The sequence below is a fragment of the Indicator indicator genome, chromosome 30 (genome assembly GCF_027791375.1).
Source record: "Indicator indicator isolate 239-I01 chromosome 30, UM_Iind_1.1, whole genome shotgun sequence".
NCBI lineage: Eukaryota > Metazoa > Chordata > Aves > Piciformes > Indicatoridae > Indicator > Indicator indicator.
Genome location: NC_072039.1, coordinates 9787138 through 9814415, shown reverse-complemented (window position 1 = coordinate 9814415; position 27278 = coordinate 9787138). Strand labels below are relative to the sequence as shown.

General features: G+C 50.4%; 1 protein-coding gene across 1 annotated transcript in view; it reads left to right on the top strand.

Moving 5' to 3' along the window:
* Positions 1 to 27278, top strand: part of LOC128977105 (S-adenosyl-L-methionine-dependent tRNA 4-demethylwyosine synthase TYW1-like) — a 122832-nt gene that overhangs the window by 72882 nt on the left and 22672 nt on the right. The window contains exon 14 of the mRNA XM_054394574.1: positions 23686 to 23796. Coding sequence (XP_054250549.1) covers positions 23686 to 23796 — 111 coding nt within the window. The remainder of the gene's footprint in view (positions 1 to 23685; positions 23797 to 27278) is intronic.

Below are 27278 nucleotides of genomic sequence, written 5' to 3'. Positions count from 1 at the left end.
TAATATTGAGTTATTGTCTCTGACATACATCATCTCCTTCCAGCCTAGCTTGCAGCCAGCAGGAAGCTCAAGGAGCCTTCAGCAAGATTCTTGGCTGCAGAGGGAGTGAAATCTTCTTTCTTTTGCCTGTTGCTATACCTCTTGGTTTGCTTGCTGGCAAGAGAAGGGGTGGAGGGGAAGTGTTCATAAACACACTCCACAATCAAAGTGATTTCTTAACAGAACCCTGGCGTGGTAGGAGTTGGAAGGGACCTCTGGAGATAGAGTCCAACCCCCCTGCCAAAGCAGGATCACCCAGGACAGGCCATACAAGAACAGGTACAGGTGGGTTTGGAATCTCTCCAGAGAAGGAGACTCTACAACCCCCCTGGGCAGCCTGCTCCAGGGCTCCAGCACCCTCACAACAAAGAAGATTCTCCTCATGTTGAGGCAGAACTTCCTGTGTTCCAGTTTGTACTCATTGTTCTGTGTCCCACCACTGGGCACCAGTGAGGAGAGACTGGCACCTTCATCTTGACACCCACCCTTAAGCTGTTTGTCAACACTGAGCAGATCCCCTCTGGGGCTGCTCTTCTCCATGCTCAACAGCCCCAGGGCTCTCTCAGCCTTTTCTCCTCACAGAGATGCTCCAGGCCCCTCAGCATCCCTGTTGGATTCTTTCCAGTACTTCCCTGTCCCTCTTGTACTGAGGAGCCCAGAAGTGGACACAGTACTGCAGATGTGGCCTCACTAGAGCAGAGTAGAAGACACTGCTGGGTGTCCCTGTGTGTGGCAGGCAGGATAGTGAGGCAGAGGAGGAAGATGAGGTGTCTGTGGCCACCCTGTGAGCCTGAGGCAGAGGTGGGGTTAAAATCCATGCTGTCCAATGCTTTGTCTGTTATCCCCCATCAGTCCCCCCCTCCTTGTTGCTTTGGGGTAGCCAGGCTGTGGGCTAATCATTTGCTGCTGCTTCTTGCCAGAGGAGCAGTCGTGGCTGCAGAGAGGCTGCCCAGCTGCCACCTTGTTGTTGGTGGAAGGTATTTCTCCCCCTTTTGGAAACAGGCTGTGACCTGTAAAGTGTCAGTAGGGGAAACAGAGTCCTCTTCTTCCAAGCTCACTTTCCTCTCTCACCCCTTCACTGGCACACACCATTGCCTTGCCAGCTTTGCTGCTGCTTAACACTTCAGAGCTGTCCTTCCCCTTTATTAAATGTGATCTTTGCTTTGCCTTGAGCTCTTCCTAGAGGCTGCATGAGAGATGCCAGGCTTGGCTTTTGGAGAACATGGTTCAAACCAGCCTCTCCTCCCCCATTCCAGCCCTTCTGTTAATTTGTTAACCCAATCACTAGCCAAAGGCTGCTGTGTTGTCTGGGGCTTGGCTTTGGGAGCCAGAACTCCCAACAGGCTCTGTGCTCTTGGGGCCACCTTCTCACATTCTCATTCTCAAGTTTGTGAGGCAGAGCAGTAGCCTTCGTGGAAAAGCACCTCAAGAGGACAGAGCTTGTGTGTGGGTTTTGTGTCAGCTCTTCAAAAGGGAAAAGGGAGCCTGAAATTCTGCTTGTGGCAACTGAGCAAAGGAACCTTATAGCTGTGTTTCATTGTAGAGCATGTTTTTATTTAAGCCTATAAAGTGGAAGTATCTGGGCCAAGTGCCATAGATGGGGATTGTGCAGAGCGTTGCATAATAGTCCCTGCTGCTAACTGCATTAGCTGCTGGATTTCTCCACTCCCCAACTGATTATCAATGGCTCTAGCATTATGATTCAGATAAGAAGCATTTATTGGGCTTATTGAATCTATTCATTTGACATTTCAGGGAGGATGAGTTGAGAAAGTGTCTGCAGGACTTTATTTTCCTCGTCTGGGATGGGGAATGGATAATCAAGGCAAAACCACTGCAAATGAGAAAATGGACTTGGTGGGGATGTGGTGGTGGCTCTGCTGGTGCTCCTGTGAACCAAGGCTGGTACTAAACCATGTCCCTCTGCACCACATCTCTACCTCCTAGAATCACAGAATTGTCAGGGCTGGAAGGGACCTCAAGGCTCAGCCAGTTCCAACCCCCCTGCCATGGGCAGGGACACCTCACACCACAGCAGGTTGCTCACAGCCACATCCAGCCTGGCTGCAAAAACTTCCAAAGATGAGGCTTCCATCACCTCCCTGGGCAACCTGTGCCAGTGTCTCACCACCCTCCTGGGGAAGAATTTTTTCTTAACATTCAATCTGAATCTACTCATTTCTAGTTTTGCTCCATCCTCCCCATTCCTATCACTACCCAACACCCTAAAAAGTTCCTCCCCAGCTTTCTTGTAGCCCCCTTCAGATACTGGAAGGCCACAGTGAGATCTCCTTGGAGCCTTCTCCTCTCCAAACTTGTAAACACCTCCACGGATGGGCATTCAACCACCTCCCTGGGCAGCCTGTGCCAGTCTTTGAGAACCCTTTCAGTGAAGAAGTTTCTTCTCATGTCCAACCTAAATCTGCCCTAGGACAACTTGAGGCCATTTCCTCTCATCCCATCACTTGTTCCTTGGGAGAAGAAACCAACCCCCACCTGGCTCCAACCTCCCTCTTACTAAGCCCTTTTCTGCATAAAAATTCCTCTGTGTTCAGGAAAGGACCTTCCCTGTGCATGTGCCTGGGGAAGAATCCATATCTCAGGGTGCTCAGTCCTCATGCCCTCAGGTCATTAAAGAGCAGCTGAATGCTTTGCTTTCTCTTCCCAGTCTCCCCTCTGCTCCTCAGGAATGCTGTGTGGCAGCACAGCTCATCAGAGAAGAGTTTCCTATGAGTCCTCTCCCTACAAGGATGGACTCCATCCTTCCAACCCAGGGTTTGCTGTGTGAGGCTGAGGTCTGCAAGGAGCCACACCAAGCTTTGCCCCACTGCTTGGCTGTCTTCTAATATCCAACATAAACTTCCCCTGGTGCAAGTTGAGACAATTTCTTCTCTGTCCAGGGTCTGCTCAGCATCCTTCCCACCAAAAGCTATGGCCCCTGCTCAGGAGCTGCTTTTACCAAGTCCTTCCATGCAGAGAGCATGATTCCTGTGCCTGCTAGGATGGGGAGTGTCCCCCCTTCTACATGTCACCTGCTGGCACTCTCTTGCTCGTGCAGGATTGCTCCCAGTCCCCAGCTCAAGCTAAAGCTCAACTATTTAATAGGATGGGCAGTTAAAACTTAAGTTAAAGCTTATTTACCATTCCATAATATTTATTACTTTAGAGCTGAACTCCTGAGTTAGGGCTTTCCAAGAGCTTGCAAGGATTGCTTCATCAATAAGCAAAACGTTTTTCAGGCTCCAGGGTTGTAGTTTCTTTGTTAAATGCCCTGGGCAGGACTTTCAGCAAACCATGGTGGTGGGGCTTTCAGTTCTATTTTTAAATGATTTGGACAAAACCCAGAAGAAAAAAAAAAATAAATCCATTGCTTCACAGCCTGTGAGAGTGATTTTTAACGAGGTAATTATGGTTTTATGGCAGATTAATCTTGGCTTTCATCACTGGACTCTTGAAGTTGCATTGCTGGTGTGTTGTTTGCTGAGATAACAAATGTCAGTTTATTCTCTTCAATCCCAACAGCCCCTTCCCAGGCTTTGGGCCAGCCTGGATGCTGTGCTGTTAGTCACCCATCCATGTGTGCATTGCAGGCTGCTGCCCTCTGAGTTACTGCCATGGAAGTGAGGGAGCTGGGGATCTGAGTTACTCTCATGGAAGTGAGGGAGCTGGGGATCTGAGTTACTCTCATGGAAGTGAGGGAGCTGGGGATCTGAGTTACTCTCATGGAAGTGAGGGAGCTGGGGATCTGAGTTACTGCCATGGAAGTGAGGGAGCTGGGGATCTGAGTTACTCTCATGGAAGTGAGGGAGCTGGGGATCTGAGTTACTCTCATGGAAGTGAGGGAGCTGGGGATCTGAGTTACTGCCATGGAAGTGAGGGAGCTGGGGATCTGAGTTACTCTCATGGAAGTGAGGGAGCTGGGGATCTGAGTTACTGCCATGGAAGTGAGGGAGCTGGGGATCTGAGTTACTGCCATGGAAGTGAGGGAGCTGGGGATCTGAGTTACTCTCATGGAAGTGAGGGAGCTGGGGATCTGAGTTACTGCCATGGAAGTGAGGGAGCTGGGGATCTGAGTTACTCTCATGGAAGTGAGGGAGCTGGGGATCTGAGTTACTGCCATGGAAGTGAGGGAGCTGGGGATCTGAGTTACTCTCATGGAAGTGAGGGAGCTGGGGATCTGAGTTACTCTCATGGAAGTGAGGGAGCTGGGGATCTGAGTTACTGCCATGGAAGTGAGGGAGCTGGGGATCTGAGTTACTGCCATGGAAGTGAGGGAGCTGGGGATCTGAGTTACTCTCATGGAAGTGAGGGAGCTGGGGATCTGAGTTACTCTCATGGAAGTGAGGGAGCTGGGGATCTGAGTTACTCTCATGGAAGTGAGGGAGCTGGGGATCTGAGTTACTCTCATGGAAGTGAGGGAGCTGGGGATCTGAGTTACTGCCATGGAAGTGAGGGAGCTGGGGATCTGAGTTACTCTCATGGAAGTGAGGGAGCTGGGGATCTGAGTTACTGCTCATGGAAGTGAGGGAGCTGGGGATCTGAGTTACTCTCATGGAAGTGAGGGAGCTGGGGATCTGAGTTACTGCCATGGAAGTGAGGGAGCTGGGGATCTGAGTTACTCTCATGGAAGTGAGGGAGCTGGGGATCTGAGTTACTGCCATGGAAGTGAGGGAGCTGGGGATCTGAGTTACTCTCATGGAAGTGAGGGAGCTGGGGATCTGAGTTACTCTCATGGAAGTGAGGGAGCTGGGGATCTGAGTTACTGCTCATGGAAGTGAGGGAGCTGGGGATCTGAGTTACTGCCATGGAAGTGAGGGAGCTGGGGATCTGAGTTACTCTCATGGAAGTGAGGGAGCTGGGGATCTGAGTTACTCTCATGGAAGTGAGGGAGCTGGGGATCTGAGTTACTCTCATGGAAGTGAGGGAGCTGGGGATCTGAGTTACTGCCATGGAAGTGAGGGAGCTGGGGATCTGAGTTACTCCATGGAAGTGAGGGAGCTGGGGATCTGAGTTACTCTCATGGAAGTGAGGGAGCTGGGGATCTGAGTTACTCTCATGGAAGTGAGGGAGCTGGGGATCTGAGTTACTCTCATGGAAGTGAGGGAGCTGGGGATCTGAGTTACTCTCATGGAAGTGAGGGAGCTGGGGATCTGAGTTACTGCCATGGAAGTGAGGGAGCTGGGGATCTGAGTTACTCTCATGGAAGTGAGGGAGCTGGGGATCTGAGTTACTGCTCATGGAAGTGAGGGAGCTGGGGATCTGAGTTACTCTCATGGAAGTGAGGGAGCTGGGGATCTGAGTTACTGCCATGGAAGTGAGGGAGCTGGGGATCTGAGTTACTCTCATGGAAGTGAGGGAGCTGGGGATCTGAGTTACTCTCATGGAAGTGAGGGAGCTGGGGATCTGAGTTACTCTCATGGAAGTGAGGGAGCTGGGGATCTGAGTTACTCTCATGGAAGTGAGGGAGCTGGGGATCTGAGTTACTCTCATGGAAGTGAGGGAGCTGGGGATCTGAGTTACTCTCATGGAAGTGAGGGAGCTGGGGATCTGAGTTACTCTCATGGAAGTGAGGGAGCTGGGGATCTGAGTTACTCTCATGGAAGTGAGGGAGCTGGGGATCTGAGTTACTGCCATGGAAGTGAGGGAGCTGGGGATCTGAGTTACTGCCATGGAAGTGAGGGAGCTGGGGATCTGAGTTACTCTCATGGAAGTGAGGGAGCTGGGGATCTGAGTTACTCTCATGGAAGTGAGGGAGCTGGGGATCTGAGTTACTCTCATGGAAGTGAGGGAGCTGGGGATCTGAGTTACTCTCATGGAAGTGAGGGAGCTGGGGATCTGAGTTACTGCCATGGAAGTGAGGGAGCTGGGGATCTGAGTTACTCTCATGGAAGTGAGGGAGCTGGGGATCTGAGTTACTCTCATGGAAGTGAGGGAGCTGGGGATCTGAGTTACTCTCATGGAAGTGAGGGAGCTGGGGATCTGAGTTACTCTCATGGAAGTGAGGGAGCTGGGGATCTGAGTTACTCTCATGGAAGTGAGGGAGCTGGGGATCTGAGTTACTCTCATGGAAGTGAGGGAGCTGGGGATCTGAGTTACTCTCATGGAAGTGAGGGAGCTGGGGATCTGAGTTACTCTCATGGAAGTGAGGGAGCTGGGGATCTGAGTTACTCTCATGGAAGTGAGGGAGCTGGGGATCTGAGTTACTCTCATGGAAGTGAGGGAGCTGGGGGTCTGAGTTACTCTCATTGAAGTGAGGGAGCTGGGGATCTGAGTTACTGCCATGGAAGTGAGGGAGCTGGGGATCTGAGTTACTGCCATGAGACTGATGGAGCTGAGGGCTCTTTAGTTTGGAGAAGAGGAAGCTAAGGGCTGACTTCATTCATGTTTGTAAATATGTTCAGCTCCAGCTGTGGGGATCCATAAGGAATCACAGAATGCATCTGGGTTGTTTTCTACCTTCCCCCACCCCCCTCCCCTTCCTCTTTCCTCGTATCCCTGTGGCAGTGTTCACTACTCTGCACTGCTGAGACCACAGCTACAATCCTGTGTCCAGTTTGGGGCTCCCCAGTTCAAGAGAGACAGAGACCTGCTGGAGAGAGTCCAAGGGAGAGCCAGGAGGATGCTTAGGGGACTTGAGCATCTCCCTGTGAAGAGAGACTGAGAGCCCTGGGGCTGTTTAGTCTGGAGAAGAGAAGGCTGAGAGGGGATCTGATCAATGTCTCTCAATAGCTGAGGGGTGGGGGTCAAGTGGAGGGGGCCAGGCTCTGTTGGGTGGTTCACAGTGATAAGCCAAAGAACAATGGGTTCAAACTTGAAGATAGAAGATTTCAGCTCAACATGAGGAGAAACTTCTTTCCAGTGAGGGTGACAGAGCCCTGGAGCAGGCTGCCCAGGGGAGTTGTGGAGTCTCCTTCTCTGGAGCCTTTCCAAACCCACCTGGATGCATTCCTGTGCAGACTCCCCTGGGTGATGCTGCTCTGGCAGGGGGGTTGGACCTGATGATCTCTTGAGGTCCCTTCCACTGTGAGACTGTGAGTTTCTTTCCCTGCTCCTTTCACCACCAGTGGTGATTAGTTAGGGCAGGTCTGGTGACAGTTGAGCTATTGGAGTGATGGATCATACAGCCAGGCTGCAGTTGTTACTTGTCAGTTAGTGCTGCCCTGAGAGGAGTGGGGAAAGCCCTTTGAATGCACTTGGAGCAGTTGTAGTTTTATGAGGTGCTTGGACTTGAAAGTTAAGGCTTTTAAAATGAGCTGGGATGTGTGTTGAGGAGTGTTAAAAATGAGATTTAAATGGGAGGGTGAAAATAAACCACCTCCCTTCATTGAGGCTTCTTTGCTGTAAGAGGAAACCCTCTCAGAGCCACAGAATGCATCAGGTCAGAAGGGGCCCTCACAAGTCACCTTGTCCAGGCCCCTGCAGTCAGCAGGGACACCTCCAACTAGGTCAGATGGCTCAGAGCCTCATCAATTTTTGACTTTGAATGTCTCCAGGGATGGGGCCTCAACCACATCCCTGGACAACCTGTTCCAGGGTTTTTTCCACTTTCATTCTGCAGAGCTTCGTTGTGATGTCTAACCTAGATCTCCCCTGCTCCACTTTCTAACTATTGCTCCTCATCCTGGTGCAGTCTGGGTTTGATGGATGGACTATTCTCTGGATAAAGAACTGGCCTGATGGCAGCACCCAAGGAGTGGCTGTCAATGGTCCATGTTCCAGGGGAGGCCAGTGGCAAGTGGAGTCCCTCAGGGATCAGTCCTGGGACCAGGCTTGTTCAACATCTTTGTTGGTGCCATGGACAGAGGCATTGAGTGCACCCTCAGCAAGTTTGCTGCTGACACCAAGCTGTGTGGTGCAGCAGACAGGCTGGAGGGAAGGGATCCATCCAGAGGGACCTGGACAGGCTGGAGAGGTGAGGCCATGACAACCTCATGAGGTGCAACAAGACCAAGTGCAAGGTCCTGCAGCTGGGTCGAGGCAATCCCAAGCACAAATCCAGGCTGGGCAGGGACTGGCTGGAACGCAGCCTTGAAGAAAGGGACTTGGGGGTGCTGGGGGATGAGAAGCTCAACAGGAGCCAGCAGTGAGCACTTGCAGCCCAGAGAGCCAAGCAGAGCCTGGGCTGCATCAGGAGAAGTGTGGCCAGCAGGTCAAGGGAGGTGATTCTCCCCCTCTGCTCAGCTCTGCTGAGACCCCACCTGGAGTACTGGATCCAGTTCTGGAGCCTCTGTTACAAGAAGGATCTGGAGGTGCTGGAAGGTGTCCAGAGAAGGGCCATGAAGATGAGCAGAGGGCTGGAGCTCCTCACCTATGGAGGCAGACTGTGAGAGAGTTGGGGTTGTTCAGTCTGGAGAAGAGAAGGCTCCGAGGTGACCTTCTTGTGGCCTTCCAGTATCTGAAGGGGGCTCCAAGAAAGCTGGGGAGGGACTTTTTAGGGTGTTAGGTAGCAATAGGACTGGGAGGAATGGAGCAAAACTAGAAGTGGGTAGATTCAGCTTAGATGTTAGGAACAACTTTCACACCATGAGGGTGGTGAGACACTGGCACAGGTTGCCCAGGGAGGTGATGGAAGCCTCATCCCTGGAGGTGTTGAAGGCCAGGCTGGATATGGCTGTGAGCAACCTGCTGTGGTGTGAGGTGTCCCTGCCCATGGCAGGGGGGTTGGACCTGGCTGTGCCTTGAGGTCCCTTCCAACCCTAACAATTACATGAGTCTATGATTCTAAGACTCAAAGACCCTGTTACCACAGGCCCTTCTAAACAGTCCCTCCCCTTCCTGTAGGTCCCTTTCAGTCATTGAAATGTGGGACCTTGTGGGTCCTGTAGGGTCTTGTAATCTCTTGTAGGACCTCTGTGCATGGAGGAGGAGGTTTGTCTGCTCTTTAGTCCTTGTTCCAGCCTTCTCCATGCTGTTCCTGCGGCCTCCCTGCTTTAGCTGGAGAAGGGAGATGTCCCCCTGCCCCAGCCAGGCTTGTATCAGTGCAGAAACCTTCTCTTTGCAGCACAATTGATACCTTCACCTTTCCCTCTTCCTCCTGAGGTTAGGCCTGCACATCCCTGGGCATCCTGTTCCCTTGTTAGAAAACGGCATGATAAGAGTGAACTGGTAACCTTTCCTCCTCTCCAGAAACCTCTTCAGGGGAGAAGGGACCCTCAAAGGTCATCTTGTCCAACCCCCTGCAGCCAGCAGGGACGTCTCCAACCCAATCAGGTTGCCTGCTGAGCTAGAAGGGAAGTCACTTTTGTGGTCAGCTCAAAGCAGTGACTCTCCTGCATTTTGCACCTCTCTGGTGAAGAGTTTATTTTGCAGATGGGATGGAGCCAAGGTGGCTGAGCAGGTCAGCTGCTGGCCAAGCTCCTGGGCTCATCCTCACTTTGTGTTGAAGAGCAGCAGCTGGAGCTGGCCAAAGTGCTTGTCACTCAGTGCCTGCATGGCAGGTCCCTGCTGCTGCAGCAGCTGCTGCTCTGACCCCAGGGACTGCTGCTGTGCATCAGTGGAAGATGCTTGTGCAGGAGAGGTCCTGACCTCACCTATATTTGGGAGCCTTCATAAGAGCATCTCCTGTCAAGCTTCTGGTTTGAGTCCTTTCAAAGTCAGTAGGACCTGGGCACAAACTTGGAGCCTTGCTGAAGACTTTTTCTTTTATCTTGGTGAAAGGGCTTTTTTAATTCCATGAGTTCAATCTCTGCTCAGATTTGAGCCTAGGTTGGGGTTGTGATGCCTCTTCAGCACAGGCCTTGGTGGGAGCACTACTCAGGCTCCTGCTGGGTGGTGTTAAACACACTCAGTTTCCCCAGGAAATGAAATACCATCAGGCTGTGTGGTCTGGTTCCCAGCAGGTTTTTATTGATGGTTTGGAATGATCTGGTTCAATGCTGTTCTTCTATTTTGAGTCACAATTGTGCTGGCCCTCCTTTTTTTTTTTTTTTTTTTTCTTCCCTCCCCTTGGTATAAATTTTTCATGATAATTCCTTGAAAGTGCCCTAGAAATATTGACAAGAAATGAACAATCGCTGGCAAAAACCTTTGCTGCTGATTTACAAGAGTTAAGTGTATTAAAAATGAATCCCTGGGAATGGAGAAGGAAGCAGTCCTGGTTCTGGGTTTGCTTCATATTTTTAGGTCTCAGAACAAAGCTGCTGCTGCTGCTGCACTTTTGTTTTATTTCTAGAGATTTTGAACTAAAAGTGATTAATTTCTACTGAAGCATGAAGCAATAAAGCAGATTACAAGCAACAGGTGGTGAGGATTGTGGAGGAGAATGTGACTTAGGATGCTAGTTTAGGAAGGTAAGATAATGAAATTAGATTTATTTTCTCCCTGCTTTCCAGGCTGGATCACTTATTCTTCTCCTTTGTGCATCAGCAGGGCTGCTCACAGGGCTTTTTTGATTTGAAATTCTGCCTTGGCAAGGAGTTCTGATGTGCTCACCAGGAGCTTCTTTCTTCTTCTCTCATTCCAGGAGCTTCTCTCTTATTTTGAGGCTGAATTTCAAAGGTGGTCAGTACAAACTGAGGGAACTGGGGGGTTGTTCAGCCTGCAGAAAAGAAGGCTCAGGGGAGATGTTGATCTCCACAACTACCTGTGAAAGGGGACTGGAGCCAGGTGGGGCTTGGTCTCTTCTCCCTAGTAACAAGTGATAGGATGATCAGAAATGGCCTCAAGTTGTCCCAGGGGAGGTTTAGGTTGGGCATGAGAAGAAACTTCCTCGCTGAAATGGTTCTCAAAGACTGGCACAGGCTGCCCAGGGAGGTGGTTGAGTCCCCATCCCTGGAGGTGTTTCAAAGAGGCAGAGCTGTGCTGCTGAGGGCCATGCTTGAGCACCAGCCTTGGTAGAGTTTGGGAATGGTTGGACTGGATGAGCTTCAAGGCCTTTTCTAACCAAAAGGATTCTGTGATTCTAAAATTCTCTGGGGGATAAACACAAGCAAGGATTTGACACCAGCAAGGAGTCAGTGTCTTGAGAAAATAATTAGAGGCAGAGCTCCTGCTAATAGAAGTCTGTGGAGAGTAACTTGAAGGAATTATTGAGAGCACAATGATTAAAGGGCAAGTAGGACAGGAATTAAATAGTTGGCCTCTGCTTTACCCACAGCATTTCAGCTCCTATTTAAGAGCAAGAGACTCTTCCAAGGTGAATGGATTTAGAGAGAGAAAGGTTCAGGCCAAGAGACACCAGGCAAGGATCAAATCAACACTAATTAGAGGAGAGCAAAAACAATGAAGGGACTGATCCAAAAATATAAACACATCATTTGCCACAGAAGAGGGGAAGAGGACAGCAGAGAGAAAAGATCCAACAAGAGGCAACACTGCAATGCACACAGGGCTGTCAGTTGTCTGAAGTGATTAGAGAGCCAATTAATCCAGAGATGCTGAAGGCCGTGGGTTAGCACCAGGCTTGGGAGAGGCAGAGGTTGGGCTGGATGATCTTAAAGGGTCTTTTCCCAAACCATTCTGTGATTCCATAAACTGATTTTGTGTGATACAGTCTCATGCTCTCTGTGATTTTTGCCTTTTAAAAGACTGATTTCTGTCTTCAAACTGGAGCACCCCAAAATTCCAACTTTTCATGAGTTCATCATTACTACTCATGATAGTTTGTTGGTTTTTTTTCATCTTCCATTCAAGGCTCTTAGAAGAAGAAGAAAGTTCATGTGGCACTTCAGACTACTTATATCTTCTAGAGAGAATTTTGTTTCTTCCATGACTGTATTAGAACAAAGAATCTCTTTTACTCTTTGGCCTTTGTCTAAGGGGATTCACTTGGGAGCCAGGTGTGGGGGGTGAGATGTAGGGTGAGTCCCTCACCATTTGTTCACAGGCACCTTGTGATTGCCTTTGTTACCTGATTCCTTGACAAAGATTTGTAGAGTGGGCTGGGTTGGAAGGGACCTTAAAGATCATCTGTGGGCAGGGACACCTTCCACTAAGACCAGGCTGCTGAAGGCCTCATCCAGCCTGGCCTTGAACATCTCCAGGCAGGGGACATCCACAACCTCCATGAGCAACCTGTTCCAGTGGAATGGAGTCATGGAATCAGAGAACTGTTCCAGCTGCAAGAGACCTCCAAGGTCATCAATCCAACCATCAGGCCAACACCACCATGCACACTCAACCATCTCCCCAGGTGCCATGTCCACAATTGTTTTTGGATGCCTCCAGGGATGGTGACTCCACCACCTCCCTGGGCAGCCTGTTCTAATGCCTGACCACTTTCAGCAGAGAATTTTTTCCTAATATGTATTAGGTGCTGGGTGAAGCCCCCAGGGCTTTGGTGCTGCTGTGCAGCTGATCGCTGGAGTCGAGCACCCTCACTTTCTTGGCAGGAAAATCAAAGTTCTGAGCTTTGCTCAGCTTTTACAGCAGAGTAGCTAATGTCTTAATTATCCTGTGGTAATAGGCACCTTTTTTAGCAATGAAGACAAAGCCTCAACTTGCTCTAAACTGGAGTATTAATAGCTAATGCCTGCACAGTCTCTGTTTTCAGTAGATACCTACGCAGCAGAACCCGTTCAGGTTTTTTTGCACTCTATTAACCTGAAGAAAGGAAGCTGAAAGCTTTTGTGCTCTGTGCTGAGTCCATCTTTGGAGAAAAAAAAAAAAAAAAAAACAAACACAAAAAAACCCAACCAAACCTCTCTGCTGGGCAAATCTGCTCAACAAAGTGCTCTGAGGTGTTTGCAATGTGACTTGTAGGAGCACATCATCTCTCCAGTGCTTGTGTCCAGGGCTGGCTGTGTAGTGATAGATGAGCCCAAAAGAGGTGATGAGCTCTTTATTCTAGGGGAGGGTCCTGGCTGCCAAAAGAAAAGATTAATCTGCCATCCTTTCAAGGGCATTGAGTCTGTCCCTGACGTTCTCTTGGAGTGTGTAGGGTGCTACAGCTCATCTGCAGAGCTGCTGGGAGCCTGGGGGCTCAGCCAGACTAAATGGGGAGAGGCAGAAGTGATTCACAGATTGCATCAGGGTGGAAGGGACCCTCAGAGGTCATCTTATCCAACCCCCCTACAGTCAACAGGGACACTTCCAACTAGAGCAGGCTGCCCAGTGCCACACTGAGTCTGATCCTGAATATCTCCAGGGACAGAGCCTCAGCCACCTCCCTGAGCAACCTGTTCCAGTGTTTCACCACCCTCACTGTGCAGAACTTCCTCCTGATGTCCAACCTGAATCTCCCCTGCTCCAGTTTCAAACCACTACCCCTCACCCTGTCACCACAGGCCCTTTAAACAGCCCCTCCCCCCTCCTCAGCCTTCCTGTAGGTTCCCTTTGGCTATTGAAATGCAGCTCTAAGGTGTTCCTGGAGTCTCCTCTTTTCCAAGCTGAACAACCCCAACTCTCCCAGCCTGTCCCCACAGCAGAGGTGCTCCACCCCTCTGATCATCTTTGTGACCTTCCCCTGGACCCACCCCAGCAGGTCTGTCTCCAGTCCTCTAACTGAAACTCTGTCTCCAGGCTGAACTGAAGAGTCTGGAAGGCTGTGAAATTTGGGGAGGTGTTGGCATCTGAGTTTTCCTTTTCCTTTGGATCTCTCCTCCTTGCTGGGGTTTCATGCATAAAGATGTGTTATTGACTGTGGTGAGGAGCTGCTTGGCTGCAGGCTTGGGGCTTGTTTCTGATCACATCCCTGTGACAAGCAATTTCCAAGTGTGAAAATTGCTTTGATATCTTTATTCAGGACTGGCTGACTTGGTGAGGAGTTGTATAACCCAAACAAAGGAACTGAATCCAGCCTTTGGAGAGGATATGGCTTCTCCTTCACAGGGGACTCATGCTCAGGAAGGGCAACTCACCTACTGCTGCTGCATGAGGGCAAGGAGCCTGCCAAGAGGCCTGCAGGATGCTTCTCAGTTTTCAGGCTGTTTTCTGATGTGATCAGAGCAGATCCTTGCCAGCTAGGAAGCTCTGAAAACATGTCACAAAGTCAGTTTGCAAGTGGGGCCTTTCACAGAATGGTAGGGGTTGGAAGGGACCTCTGGACATCATCTAGTCCTTCCTCCCTGCTGAAGCAAGTTCACCTAGATCATGTTGCACAGGAATGCATCCAGGTGGGTTTTGAAAGTCTCCAGAGAGGGAGACACCACAACCTCTCTGGGCAGCCTGCTCCAGGGCTTCAGCACCCTTAAAGTAAATGAGTTTTTCCTTAATTTCCTTTTCCTTGAAGGGACTAAGGAATACTAATGAAAAGGTGGTGTCTCCATCTCTGGACTCATTCAAAGCCTGCCTGGGTACCATCCTGTGCAACCTGCTCTGGCAGGGGGTTGGACTGGATAATCTCCAGAGGTCCATTCCAACCAGTCTGGAGAAGAGGAGGCTGAGGGGAGACCTCCTTGCTCTCTAGTACTCTTTGAAAGGAGGTTGGAGCCAGAGGCAGGTGGGGGTTGGTCTCTTCTCCCTGGCATCAGGTGATAGGATGAGAGGAAATGGCCTGGAATTGTGCCAGGGGAAGTTTAGGTTGGAGATTAGGGAAAATATTTTTCCTGCAAGAGTGTTCAGGTGTTGGAACAGGCTGCCTAGGGAGGTGGTGGAGTCCCCATCCCTGGAGGTGTCCAAGAAATGTGTGAACATGGCACTGTGGGATGTGGTTTAGTGGCCATAGTGGATTTGTGTTGACAGTTGGGCTTGGTGATCTTAGAGGTCTCTTCCAACCAAAACAATTCTGTGATTCCAAGAAGCTGGCTCTTGAAGTTGCTTCCTGCTCATCATCTGATACCTGCAAAAGATCTGTGAAGCTGTGTGACAGAAGGAGCAGTTTTTGTTTGGAGTCTGCACTGCAATTTCTTCTCCCCCAGGGGTGCTTTCTCCACTGAAGCAGTGCAGTGTTTCTGTTGTGTTACTTGAGATTCATTAGCTGCAAAAAGAGGGAGTTACACAGAGGAATTTGTGAATGAAATGCCAAATTTGAACCATAAAATGATTTTATACCTGAGGAAGGCAGGGGAGTGGTCAGATTTATAGATCATAGGATCACCTTGGTTGGAAGAGACCTTTGAGATTGAGTCCAGTCATGGATCTGAAGGTGTAGGAAGGAAAATCTGAGGGTTCTTAGAATCACAGAGTTGTTCTGGTTGGAAGAGACCTCCAAGATCAAGTCCAACAGTTTGCCCAACACTATTGTGCTTCCTTCCAAGGAGTAGGACACTGTCATTCTGCTTTCTCAAAAGTGCAAGTTCCACTGCCACAATCTAAGCCATGGATCTTTTCACAGATTGCATTGGGTTGGAGGAGACCCCCAAAGGTCATTTTGGCCAACCCCCCTGCAGGCAGCAGGACATCTCCAACTAGATCAGGATGCCCAGGGCCACATCAAGTTTGATCTTGAATGTCTTCAGGGATAGGGCCTCAACCATGTCCCAGGGCAACCCATTCCAGTGTTTCAGCACTTCCAAGCACAAATCCAGGCTGGGCAGGGACTGGCTGGAGAGCAGCCCTGAGGAGAGGGACTTGGGGGTGCTGGGGGGTGAGAAGCTCAACAGGAGCCAGCAGTGAGCACTTGCAGCCCAGAGAGCCAAGCAGAGCCTGGGCTGCAGCAGGAGAAGTGTGGCCAGCAGGGCAAGGGAGGTGATTCTCCCCCTCTGCTCAGCTCTGCTGAGACCACACCTGGAGTACTGCATCCAGTTCTGGAGCCTCTGTTACAAGAGGGATCTGGAGGTGCTGGAAGGTGTCCAGAGAAGGGCCACCAGGATGAGCAGAGGGCTGGAGCTGCTCTGCTGTGAGGACAGACTGAGAGAGTTGGGGCTGTTCAGTCTGGAGAAGAGAAGGCTCTGAGGTGACCTTCTTGTGGCCTTCCAGGATCTGAAGGGGGCTACAAGAAAGCTGGGGAGGGACTTTTTAGGCTCTCAGGTAGTGACAGGACTGGGGGGAATGGAATAAAGCTGGAAGTGGGGAGATTCAGACTGGATGTGAGGAAGAAGTTCTTCCCCATGAGAGTGGTGAGAGCCTGGAATGGGTTGTGCAGGGAGGTGGTTGAGGCTCCATCCCTGGAGGTGTTTGCAGCCAGGCTGGATGAGGCTGTGGCCAGCCTGCTGTAGTGTGAGGTGTCCCTGCCCATGGCAGGGGGGTTGGAACTGGCTGATCCTTGTGGTCCCTTCCAGCCCTGACTGATTCTATGATTCTATGATTGTGCAGAACTTCCTCCTCCAACCTAAATCTCCCCTGCTCCAGTTTCAGACCATTGCTTCCCATCCTATCCCCACAGGCCCTTCTGAACAGTCCCTCCCCAGCCTTCCTCTAGGTCCCTTTCAGACATTGAAATGTGGGACCTTGTGGGTCCTGTAGGATCTTGTAATCTCTTGTAGGACCTCTGTGCATGGAGGAGGAGGTTTGTCTGCTCTTTAGTCCCTTTCCCAGCCTTCTCCATGCTGTTCCTGCTGCCTCCCTGCTTTAGCAGGAGATGTCCCCCTGCCCCAGCCAGGCTTGTATCAGTGCAGAAACCTTCTCTTTGCAGCACAATTGACATCTTCACCCTTCCCTCTTCCTCCTGAGATTAGACCTGGGATGTTTCATGAAGAGTGATTATATTTGAGGTAGGAAAAGATGAATGTTGAGGAGGAGGGAATTAAAAAGAAGTGATTAAAAGAAAGCAAACAGCTCCAATCCCTCTTGGTTATTGAAGCGAGAGGGAGCACTTTGTCAAACTGACATCTGAATCTTCTGCTAACACCTTCTGGGACAGCAGCTCCACCTCAGGGGCTCAGGCTTGCTTGGAGGGGTGTTCAGTGCTTTGTCCTGAAGATTTGGCCATCTGCAAAGCCTGTGGATGCAGAAAGTGTTCCTTTGCAGATGGTCTAGGACTAAGAAACTTGTAGAATGCTTTCAAAGGAAAGGGAACCTCAGAGCTGCCTTCCAGTACCTGAAGGGATCCTGCAGGAAGGCTGGAGAGGGACTTTTCATGAGGGTGTCTAGAGACAGGACAAGGGGGAATGATTTGAAGCTGAGTGAGAGCAGGGTTAGACTGGAGTTTAGGAAGAAGTTCTTCAGTACCATGGTGGTGAGACACTGGAACAGGTTGCCCAGGGAAGTTGTGGATGCTCCCTCCCTGGAGGTGTTCAAGGCCAGGCTGGATGAGACCTTGAGCAACCAAGTCTAGTTGAGAGATGTCTCTGCCCATGGCAGGGAGGTTGGAGTAGATGATCTCTCAGGTCCCTTCCAACTTAAGCCACTGTGTGTCTTGGAAGCAGGCAGGAATATCAGTGCTGGGCTCAGGCTGGGCTCAGCATACCCAGAGCAGCTGGGGAGGTCTCCAGGCAGTGCAGGTACCTTGGGAGGTTGGCAGCTCCAGCAGGGAGCTTGGAAAAATTTTAGCAGGCGTTGCCTAAGGGGCAAGTGCTGCTTTTGCCCCTTAGATTGAGTCTTCATTCCTTGGTTTTCAGGTCTTAGTTCTCAGGTGTTTGGGGAGCAGAATGCTGAGCTGGCCTCTGTTGTTTGGCATTTGTGGGTCCCCATTAGGGGTGACTTTTCCCATTGTGCCTTATCCTTTTCCTGGGCATTGTTGGGAAGAATCTGGCTCCTCGTGTTTCCTCCCCCACCAGGTATTTATTCACAGGGCCCTGTTCTCTTGGCTTCTTCCCCATCTCTTGTTTCCTTTGCCATCTGTCTGGTGGACATGCAGGAACCCAGAGCTCCCCCTTCCTAACAGGCTGCATAAAGAAGCTTTTTGGTGTAAAATGGAAGTGGTTCCACACCCTCAGCTTCCCCCTTCTGAAAGGCTCGTTGTGTTAACTTTCTCTTCTCTCCACTGATGCTCTCCTGATGGCTGTCTGAAGTGAAGGAACTGCTTTTTCTTTCCTGGAAACACAGCACCTAAAGCACTGCAGGCTGGTTTGATATCCTGATAGTTTAGATCATTAAATTCTCAAGGCTTAAGCTCTCATTTCTTGTTTTGCAGTGCTTTAGGAGGATCTCCTGGGGCCCTATTGTACAACCAAACACAAATAACTCACTAATAAAACAAGATTGTGTGTTTGTACTGCTGGCAGCCTGCAAGGATTACTGGTGGAGAACATTTTCTGCTATTAGACCTTTAGTCATTTTGATCTGTCTCTTCTACCACTCTTTTAAAAGTGGCTTTTTTTTTTTCTCTCTCTCTTGAGAGATGTTGCCCTCTGGAAAGAAATTTCTTCAGTCTCGATATTAATTTCTGTTGTTTTCTACCTTTTTTCCCCCCCTGTATCCCTTTGGCAGTGTTTGAGTTTCTTTCCCTGCTCCTTTCACCACCAGTGGTGATTAGTTAGTGCAGGTCTGGTGATAGTTGAGCTATTGGAGTGATGGATCATACAGCCAGGCTGCAGTTATTACTTGTCAGTTAGTGCTGCCCTCAGGGGGGGAAAGAAGCCCTTTGAATGCACTTGGAGCAGTTGTGATTTTATGAAGTGCTTGGACTTGAAAGTTAAGGCTTTTAAAATGAGCTGGGATGTGTGTTGAGGAGTGTTAAAAATGAGATTTCAGTCTCTGCAGCATTACCTGTATGTCTGTCCTGATCTGTATGTCTAGACCTGTCTGTGTGTCCTGTCCACCTCACCCAAGCAGCAGATATCTGCTGTCTGAATTCATAGATTCATAGAATGGGTTGGGCTGGAAGGGACCTCAAAGGTCATCCAGTCCCAACCCCCTGCCATGGGCAGGGACATCTCCACAAGCCCAGGTTGCTCAAGGCCTCATCCAACCCAGCCTTGAACATCCCCAGGGAGGGAGCATCCACAACTTCCCTGGACAACCTGTTCCAGTGTCTCCCCACCCTCACTGTCAAGGATTTCTTCCTAATCTTCCAGTCTCACTCTCCCCTCTCCCAGCTCAAAGCCATTTTTCCTTTCATCCTGTCACTCCAAGCCCTTGTCAAAAGTCCCTCCCCAGCTCTCCTGGAGCCCCCTTCAGGTACTGGAAGGCTGCTCTAAGGTCTCCCTGGAGCATTCTCTTCTCCAGACTGAGCAGCCCCAGCTCAGATCAAGTGCAGTTTCTCAGACTTTCATCTCACAAATGGCTTTTCTCTATTTTATTTCTCTGTGTTAAAGCTGAGATTTTCTTCTTCTCTTGCTTAGATCCCTCACCACTGCAGACCCTTCACCCAGCACTGGTGATGCTGCTGCCCAGGCTGGGTCTAACACAGTGCACTCTCCCACTTGCTTTGCTCATTCCCAGCCTGCATTTTCTATTCATCCAGAAATTTTCATTTTTGCTCTTCATTTTAGCTCAAAACCACACCAAAATAAAATTAAAACCAAACACCACCACCAAGAAGACAAAGAAATGTCCCCGAAGGCTTCACTCCATGGTGGCCTCCCCATTCTGAGTGCACTGGGGACCCAAGCTCCCAGTCTGAGGAGTGGGTCTGGATCAGCAGCCTGTGTTGGCAGGGGTTGAGATGAAAAGGTGATTTTTATGTATTGTTTCCTTGATGCTGCCTGCACTTGTTTACCACTCAGAGCTGACCTTTGGGGAGACATCTCTGGATTAATTGGCTCTCTAATCACTTCAGACAACTGACAGCCCTGTGTGCATTGCAGTGTTGCCTCTTGTTGGATCTTTTCTCTCTGCTCTCCTCTTCCCCTCTTCTGTGGCAAATGATGTGTTTATTTTTTTGGATCAGTCCCTTCATTGTTTTTGCTCTCCTCTAATTAGCTGTTGATTTGATCCTTGCCTGGTGTCTCTTGGCCTGAACCTTTCTCTCTCTAAATCCATTCACCTTGGAAGAGTCTCTTGCTCTTAAATAGGAGCTGAAATGCTGTGGGTAAAGCAGAGGCCAACTATTTAATTCCTGTCCTACTTGCCCTTTAATCATTGTGCTCTCAATAATTCCTTCAAGTTACTCTCCACAGACTTCTATTAGCAGGAGCTCTGCCTCTAATTATTTTCTCAAGACACTGACTCCTTGCTGGTGTCAAATCCTTGCTTGTGTTTACCCCCCAGAGAATTTTAGAATCACAGAATCCTTTTGGTTAGAAAAGGCCTTGAAGCTCATCCAGTCCAACCATTCTCTGACTCTACCAAGGCTGGTGCTCAAGCATGGCCCTCAGCAGCACAGCTCTGCCTCTTTGAAACACCTCCAGGGATGGGGATTCAACCACCTCCCTGGGCAGCCTGTGCCAGTCTTTGAGAGCCCTTTCAGTGAGGAAGTTTCTTCTCATGCCCAACCTAAACCTCCCCTGGGACAGCTTGAGGCCATTTCCTCTTGTTCTACTACTTGTTACTGGGGAGAAGATACTGACCCTCACTTGGCTCCCACCTCCTTTCAGGGAGTTGTAGAGAGGGAAAAGGTCTCCCCTGAGCCTTCTTTTCTGCAGGCTGAACACCCCCAGTTCCCTCAGCATCTCCTCAGACCTGTTTTGCATCGTGCTTTGGGTTCCCAAGATGAGAGGTGACAGCAGTGAGTGCTTTGGGACTCTTCTGCCTGCCTTGGATTTAGTTCCCTGTGCTCATGTATTCTGAAGACCCAGAGGTGGCTGTGTCCAGCAGGAGGATGCTGCTGCTCCTGCTTTTGATTTGCTTTAGATAACAGTCTGGGATGCTTCCATAGCAGACTGGTTTAGAAAGTGTTTTTCTTTTCCCTGTGGAAAACAAAAATGTGGTTTAGGTGAGGGATGGTTTGATTTTTATCCAATGGGCTGAAATTCACTTATGTGGCACCTAGGTCAGAAGCTCTGAGGAAGTGGAAATGGCTGGATGGGGGTTGATACTGGGAAGGACTGGTTTTATCTGGGGAGGAGTAATAGCTTGAGCTTTTTAATAGCCTGGGGTCCATCCCTGCTTTGCCCCTGGCCAGTGGATGCTGTCAGAGGTATCACAGTGGGCAACAGCCTGAGGTTTAGTGATGGCAGGTTGAGGTCAGCAGCAGATCTCCTTTGTTAACTTCTCTTTCTGGCTTGAAAAATGCATAATGTGTTTGCTGCTCACACATGGCACTGCAGGTCAGGCAACCTTGTGCCATGGGCTTGTGATGAGTCACTGGGAAGGGAGAATCTCTTAGCTCAGCCTCAGTCTGAGCCTGGGCTTGCTGGAGCTGGAAAATTTGATTCCAGCCCTGGGATACAGCCTGACCCCAAGCCCTGGGCTCTTGGGTTACTGTGGATTTGTCATGCTGCTCTTTTGCTCTGGCTGAACTGCTGCTTTTGCCATGTTTTGCAGTCTCCAGTGTGCCAAGGAAGGAAAAGGAGTTAATGCAGAAAGTGATTGTGCTGGAAGATTGTTTACCTAGAAATTCCAGGGATAAGTGAAAGAAAACATTAAGGGAAGATGAAGGGGGGGAAGGGAAAGAAGGGAAGAAGCAGATGTAAGCAGTGAGACTGGGTTTGTTCCCTGGCCAAGTGCTGCCACTGGTAGTGGAAGTCCTTTTGTCACCAGTAATGTGAGCAGCTCTTAGAGAGAAAATCAAAATAACTCCCAAGGGAAGCAGTTCTCAGAATGCTCTCTGCCACTGTGCACAGAGCTCAGTCAGGGCTGGGCATCCTCAGGAGGGGGGTGGAATCATAGAATCATAGAATCAACCAGGTTGGAAGAGAACTCCAAGATCCTCCAGTCCAACCTATCCCCCAGCCCTATACAATCAACCAGACCATGGCACTAAGTGCCTCATCCAGGCTTCTCTTGAACATCTCCAGGGATGGTGACTCCACCACCTCCCTGGGCAGCACATCCCAATGGCAAATCTCTCTCTGTGAAGAACTTCCTCCTAACATCCAGCCTAGACCTCCCCTGGCACAGCTTGAGACTGTGTCCCCTCCTTCTGCTGCTGGGTGCCTGGGAGAAGAGCCCAACCCCCACCTGGCTCCAACCTCCCTTCAGGTAGTTGTAGACAGCAATGAGGTCTGCCCTGAGCCTCCTCTTCTCCAGGCTAAACATCCCCAGCTCCCTCAGCCTCTCCTCATAGGGAGCACCTCTCCTGTGAAGACAGGCTGAGACAATTAGAGTTGCTCAGCCTGGGGAAGAGAAGGCTCCTAGAAGACTTCAGAACAGTCTTCCAGCATTGAAAAGGGCTACAGGAGAGCTGGAGAAGGGCTTTGTACAAAGGCATGGAGTGACAGGACCAAGGGTAGTGGCTTCAAACTGGAAGAACCTGGGTTTAGATTAGACATTAGGAAGAAATTCTCCCCTATGAGGGTGGTGAGGCACTGGAACAGGTTGCCTGGAGAAGTTGTGAAGGCTCCAAGCCTGGCAGTGTTCAAAGGTAGGTTAGATAGGATCACAGAATCAGTCAGGGTTGGAAGGGACCACAAGGCTCAGCCAGTTCCAACCCCCTGCCATGGGCAGGGACACCTCACACTACAGCAGGCTGGCCACAGCCTCATCCAGCCTGGCTGCAAACACCTCCAGGGATGGGGCCTCAACCACCTCCCTGCACAACCCATTCCAGGCTCTCACCTCTCTCATGGGGAAGAACTTCTTCCTCACATCCAGTCTGAATCTCCCCACTTCCAGCTTCATTCCATTCCCCCCAGTCCTGTCACTACCTGAGAGCCTAAAAAGTCTCTCCCCAGCTTTCTTGGAGCCCCCTTCAGATCCTGGAAGGCCACAAGAAGGTCACCTCAGAGCCTTCTCTTCTCCAGACTGAACAGCTCCCACTCTCTCAGTCTGTCCTTATAGCAGAGCAGCTCCAGCCCTCTGCTCATCCTGGTGCCCTTCTCTGGACACCTTCCAGCATGTCCATATCCCTCTTGTAACAGAGGCTCCAGAACTGGATGCAGTACTCCAGGTGTGGTCTGAGCAGAGTGGAGCAGAGGGGGAGAATCACCTCCCTGGCCCTGCTGGCCACACTTCTCCTGCTGCAGCCCAGGCTCTGCTTGGCTCTCTGGGCAGCAATGGGGCCTGGAGCAACCTGGACTAGTGGAAGGTGTCCCTGCCCATGGCAGGGGCATGGAAACTGGATGGTCTTTGGGGTTTCTTCCAATCCAAACCATTCTTGGAGAGGCAGTGGTGTGGTGGGGAGCTGCAGTGCTTGCAGCAGGATGGAGAGGACAGGGCCATGCAGGGCTGCTGCCCTGCTGCAGAGGGTGATGAGGGGTGGAAGCTGCTCCTGTAGTCATTAGCACTGTGGCTACTTGTCTTTGTTCCTGGTGGTTTGCACCATGCTCTGTGTCAGGCTGGGTCATAAGCTGGATGTTTTCAGTGTTTCTGGTTGTGGTTTTCATTGTCACTTTATGCTTGAATGAGATGTTCTGCCTGCCTGCCTGCCTGCCCAGGGGAGAGCCTTTCCTCTGTGCTGCTGCTCCTAACATGCTGGAAGGGTTTGCAGACAGGGGGAAGGCAATTGTCCTGTCCAAAACTCACCACTGCCAAATGGTCCAGCTGGAGGAAATAAAAATATCTGTCTAGCAGCTAATGGTGAGATTTTATGCCTGGGGAAGCAAATCAGAGAGAGAGAGAAACTTCCTGGTTCTTTTCCCACTCAGTTGCAGCTCCTGCAGAAGCAAAGTGCCTGGGATAGAGAGAGGGAAGAGCAAAAAAGGAGCTCAGCTCACAGGTACTGTGGAGTAGCTCTCCTGAAAGAACAAGTGAGGTCACTCCTGGTTTGGGTCTGGTTTGGTTTAGCTCCTGGGTTATTGGAATGAATGAATGGTTTAATTTTTGTCCCTTTTTTGGAAGCTGTGTGCAGGGCTGGAGCAGCCTCCCTGTGGCAGGATGTTGCTGATGGCATCTTCTCCTTTCTTTCAGCAACAGCGCACGGTCTACAGGCTGACCCTGGTGAAAGCTTGGAATGTGGATGAGCTCAAAGCCTATGCTGACCTGATAGCCCTGGGTAAACCAGACTTCATTGAGGTCAAGGTGAGCTGCATGAAGCTGTTGTGGTTTTTTTTCCCATCAATATTTGACTTTTCCCCCTCCTCCTTCCCTCTTAACCTTAATAGCAATAGACACAATTCTTCCAAAGGTCACAGAATCATCAGTTTGGGTTGGAAGGGACCTTCAAGATCATCCAGTTCCAACCCCCCTGCCATGGGCAGGGACACCTCCCACCAGCACAGGTTGCTCAAGGCCTCATCCAGCATGGCCTTGAACACTTCCAGGGAGGAAGCATCCACAGCCTCCCTGGGCAACCTGTTGCAGTGTCTCTCCACCCTCACTCTAAAGAATTTCTTCCTAATCTCCAGTCTAAATCTGCCCTCCTCAAGCTTCAATCCACTCACCCTCATCCTATCACAAGCCCTTGTCAAAAGTCTCTCCTCAGCTCTCCTGTATCCCCCTTCAAGTACTGGAAGGCTGCTCTAAGGTCTCTTTGGAGCCTTTTCTTCTCTACCCAGTGATGCATTTGGAACTCAACTCTTGCTTTTCAGGTTCTGCAGTCAGATTTCTGATGTACATTTGGATGGATTTCTGTGTACATTTGGAGTAGTCTTTAGTGTCATGCAGAGCAGGCTTTGTACCAGCCAGCATCAATTTCTTCTCAACAGCATCACAACCCTCTGGTGTTTCTCAGGAAAGCAAAGAGTGGTAAACAGATGTCCCTTCTTTTACATCAACCAGCATTTTAAACAGAATATTCTAGGACACAGTGGTAGTTCCTGGTATTATTCTTCCCATCCTGGCCTACAGTTCTGCTGGGGAAGGAGGTAATCATGGCTGCCTTACTGCTGTGGTATTAGGCTGTGCAAAACAGGGGGGAAATATTACCCTAGGGACTGGGAGAGCTGCTAAGAAGAGCATGTGAGATACAGCAGGGCAGGAGGTGCTTTCTCTTGGGGTTAATCAGTTTAGGATACAGAGAATGTGAAAAAGCCCCAGTACAAGGTGGGCTGCAAAGAGGCACTACCAGCATTTTCATCCAGCAGCTCCTCTGAAGACCAACACATTCACCTCAGGGCTGTGTTCTTGCAGTTCTCTTACTTCTGGGTTCTCCTCCTCCTTCCTTTGCCCCCCTTCTCCCCCTCCTTCCTTTCCCCCCCTTCTCCCCCTCCTTCCTTTGCCCCCCTTCTCCTCCTCCTTCCTTTGCCCCCCTTCTCCTCCTCCTTCCTTTGCCCCCCTTCTCCCCCTCCTTCCTTTGCCCCCCTTCTCCCCCTCCTTCCTTTGCCCCCCTTCTCCCCCTCCTTCCTTTGACCCCCTTCTCCTCCTCCTTTCTTTGCTCCTCTCCTTCTGCTCCTCATTCCTTTGACCCCCTTCTCCTCCTCCTTCCTTTGCTCCTCTCCTTCTCCTCCTCATTCCTTTGCCCCTCTTTACTGCCTCTGAAGAAAAAATCTGGAATTTTCTGCAGTTTCCTTCTGGACCAAATCCCAGAGGTTCTGCTGTTACCAGTGCTGAGAGGTCTCTTTCTCTCTCAATGTGCTGAAGTCGATGCCTCATACAAAACAAGACTTTGAGCATGGTTTGGGGGGAAAGACCTCATTTATGTGCAGTGCACCAGACTCTGTTCTATTCCTCGAGTGAAAACCAGCATGAGGAATGCTCCTATGGAGTCCTTCCCACCTTGCATCTCCTGATGTCTTTGCCACCAGGTTGCAGGGTCTGGTGACCCTTCCAGCAGATGAAGAGGGCAGAGATGAGTGTGCAGAGCAGTGTGGAGGATGAGGCTGGCAGCCTGCATGCTGCCTGGGCTGCTCTGTCATGTGCAGCAACTTTCATTTGTAAAATGAATTGGGTGTAGGTTAATTAGTGTTTCTGAGCATGGATTCCCCCAGGTGCTCTCCAGGGCAAACATCTGTCTCTTCCAAGGCAGAGAGCTGCTCTTTCCTTTGCCTGGGCAAGGATTCAGCTTTGTAGCCATGAAAGAAATCCTTCACAGTGAGGGTGGTGAGACCCTGGAACAGGTTGCCCAAGGAGGTTGTGGGTGCCTCCTCCCTGGAGGTGTAGTTGGATGAGGCCTTGGAAGAGCCTGGTCTAGTGGAAGGTGTCCCTACAACCTAGGCCAAGATCTCACCACCCTCAGAGTCAAATATTTCTTCCTTCTCTCCAGTCTGAATCTCCCTCTGTTAGTTTCAAACCATCACCCTTTGTCCTGTCACAAGAGGCCCTGAGAAAAAGTCTGTCCCCAGCTTTCTGATCTCCCCTTTCAGCACTGCAAGGCCACCAGAAGGTCTCCCTGGAGCCTTCTCTTCTCCAGGCTGAACAATCCCAACTCTCTCAGCCTGGCCTCATGGCAGAGGGCTTCCAACCCTCCCAGCACTTCTGTGGCCTCTTCTGACCCTCCTCCAACAGATCCCTATCTGTGCTAAGGACTCCAGAGCTGCTCCACCACTGCAGGTGGGGTCTTAGCAGAGCACAGCAGAGGGGCAGGGTCCCCTCCCTGCCTCCCTGCTGCCCACACTAAGCTACGTAAGCAGGGAGCAATGGGGCAAGTCTGCCCTTGCCTGCTTGCAGCTCATTAAAAACCCCAGCACAGCATTTCCCAACTTCTTTGTGTTCTGCCTACTCTGAGTCCAAAGAATATCTTCTACAGCTTGTTCTTCATTTCCAGTCTGGTGGAGGGAGGATGATTTTCCCAAGCTCTCAGCACCATCCAGCCAGGCTGAGAGCATCTAAACCCCAGCAGACAGGAGCAAGCAGCTGAGTACAAGACAAGGCACTCATCCTGCTCAGCTTCAGCAGCACAAAAGAACAATCAGGGTGCTGCTTCTCCTGGTTCAGCAGCACGCTCTGGAACACTCTCCCTTCTCTTTAATTGAGCTTTTAAATGGAGCTGTGCTGGCCTCTTGTCTTCATTCTGAAGACAGGAAAGCAAGGTTCATGTTCTTGGAGTATGAAGCACAGCAGCAGCAGCAACAGCAGCGTTGCTGGCAGTGCCTGTTCACAGCAGGAGCCCAACTGGTGCTAGCAGCTCTCTGAAACAAACAGTGCCACCCTCTGCTGGCACAACATCTGGGCTTGAGGTGGCATTTCCATCCCTTTGAAAAGTCACCAAGGCTTGTGATGGGATGGCAGTGAAGCTGGTGAGGGGTTTGGAGAGCAGGTCTTTTGAGGAGAGGCTGAGGGAGCTGGGGTTGCTTAGCCTGAAGATGAGGAGGCTGAGAGGAGACCTCTCTCATACCTGAAAGCAGGTTGGAGTAAGGCTGGTGTTGGCCTCTTCTCCCAAGTAACTAATGACAGGACAAGAGAAAATGGCTTCAGGTTGCACCAGCAGAGGTTTAGGTTGGCTGTTAGGAAGACTTACTTTCTTTTAAAGGTGGCCAGACATTGGAACAGGCTGCCCAGGGAGGTGGTGGAGTCACCATCCCTGGAGGGGTTCAAAACATGAGTAGATGTGGCACTTCAGGACATGATCTAATGGTCATGGAAACGTTGGGTAGAAGTTTGATGATCTTAGAGGTCTTTTCCAA